This window comes from Pygoscelis adeliae, unplaced genomic scaffold (assembly GCF_000699105.1).
Source record: "Pygoscelis adeliae isolate BGI_AS28 unplaced genomic scaffold, ASM69910v1 Scaffold127, whole genome shotgun sequence".
In the NCBI taxonomy this organism is placed as follows: domain Eukaryota; kingdom Metazoa; phylum Chordata; class Aves; order Sphenisciformes; family Spheniscidae; genus Pygoscelis; species Pygoscelis adeliae.
In genome coordinates this window covers 868,595-869,734 of record NW_008825208.1, presented here as the reverse complement: position 1 = coordinate 869,734, position 1,140 = coordinate 868,595, and the positions used below count along the sequence as shown (strand labels likewise).

The following is a 1,140-nucleotide window of genomic DNA, read 5'->3' as shown; positions in this document are numbered from 1 at the left end:
CCCACAGAACAAGGGAGAAAAGAGCGACATCAGAATAAATAAGGAATCCAAGCATACGTGCGCTTGCTTTTCAAGCAAACAATTCCATTTCCAAGTCATCTAGTAAACACTTTGCTTCAAACCACTTTTATTTTACTCACTTGTAATATATTTATTCATCTCGTTGGAAGTCCACCATCAGTCACTCCAAAGGAGAGAGTAATGAGATTGGAGAAATGTATGCTCACACGGTACCATTCCATAAGCTGCTTCCTGTAGGCCAGGATTACAATATATATTTTAATCTATTAAATACCTTGTGTTATAGACTCTTCTCTTTGACTGTGAAAGGCATTTGGACATGTTCATTGTGGCACTTTTCCAACTTTATACAAACACTGAAAAGCAATCTTGCTGAAAGTGGACAGTTTAGTATGACTTAAGTTTTAAGGAAGAGGTTCTGTGATCTGTGACAAGAGAAGTATTTTAATTGACGGGAGGAACCACCTACCACTCATGCAAATATTTGAACCACTTAAAATGTCTTCATCCGCGTTTTAATATATGTATATAAAAAAAAAAAAAAAAAATTTCCCAGAAGCAGGATGTTCTTTTCGCAGCGTTTACAGCACACTCTGCTGGCTCTTGTTGAAAGTTAATACCAAGCACGGACGACATGCTAGAAAGAAGTAAAAATGTTTTCCGACACAGCAGAAACAGAGACTATGCAGGTAATTACTGCGGGTAGTTAGGGCTGGAACGGAGAGGCACTAGGGATCTATTCTGAGGGCAGCAGGGGAGGGTCGGCAGGAAATTAAATTAGTTTCATGGAAGAGGGAGACCTTCGGGGGAGGAAGACTTCTTTCTGTGCTGTAAGGTCACACCGATTCGCTATGGAGGCAGGGAGCAAACATCTGTACCAACGTCTTCATTTCCAGTGCTTCAAGGACAGGGCAGGCACTAACGGACACGCGGGTTTCACCGGCATTAAGCTGGCTTTATATGAAAGTGGTTTAGAGCCACATTTGCATGACAAAGCCGTTTACGTGTATCTCATCAAGAAGGCAGGCTACAGGCTCCATTTATCCTCCCTTTGCTCTTGCGCGTGGATCACGCGTGACCAGAAAAGGTAGCGACGGGGATTTCGGTAAGAAAGCTCTC

The 1,140-nt window shown here is 42.4% G+C and overlaps 1 protein-coding gene across 1 annotated transcript in view; it reads left to right on the top strand.

Moving 5' to 3' along the window:
• The first annotated feature begins 655 nt into the window (after positions 1-655).
• Positions 656-1,140, top strand: part of XPA (xeroderma pigmentosum, complementation group A) — an 8,642-nt gene continuing 8,157 nt past the window's right edge. Inside the window, exon 1 of the mRNA XM_009328984.1 lies at positions 656-710. Within this exon, the coding sequence (XP_009327259.1) occupies positions 656-710 (55 nt within the window). The remainder of the gene's footprint in view (positions 711-1,140) is intronic.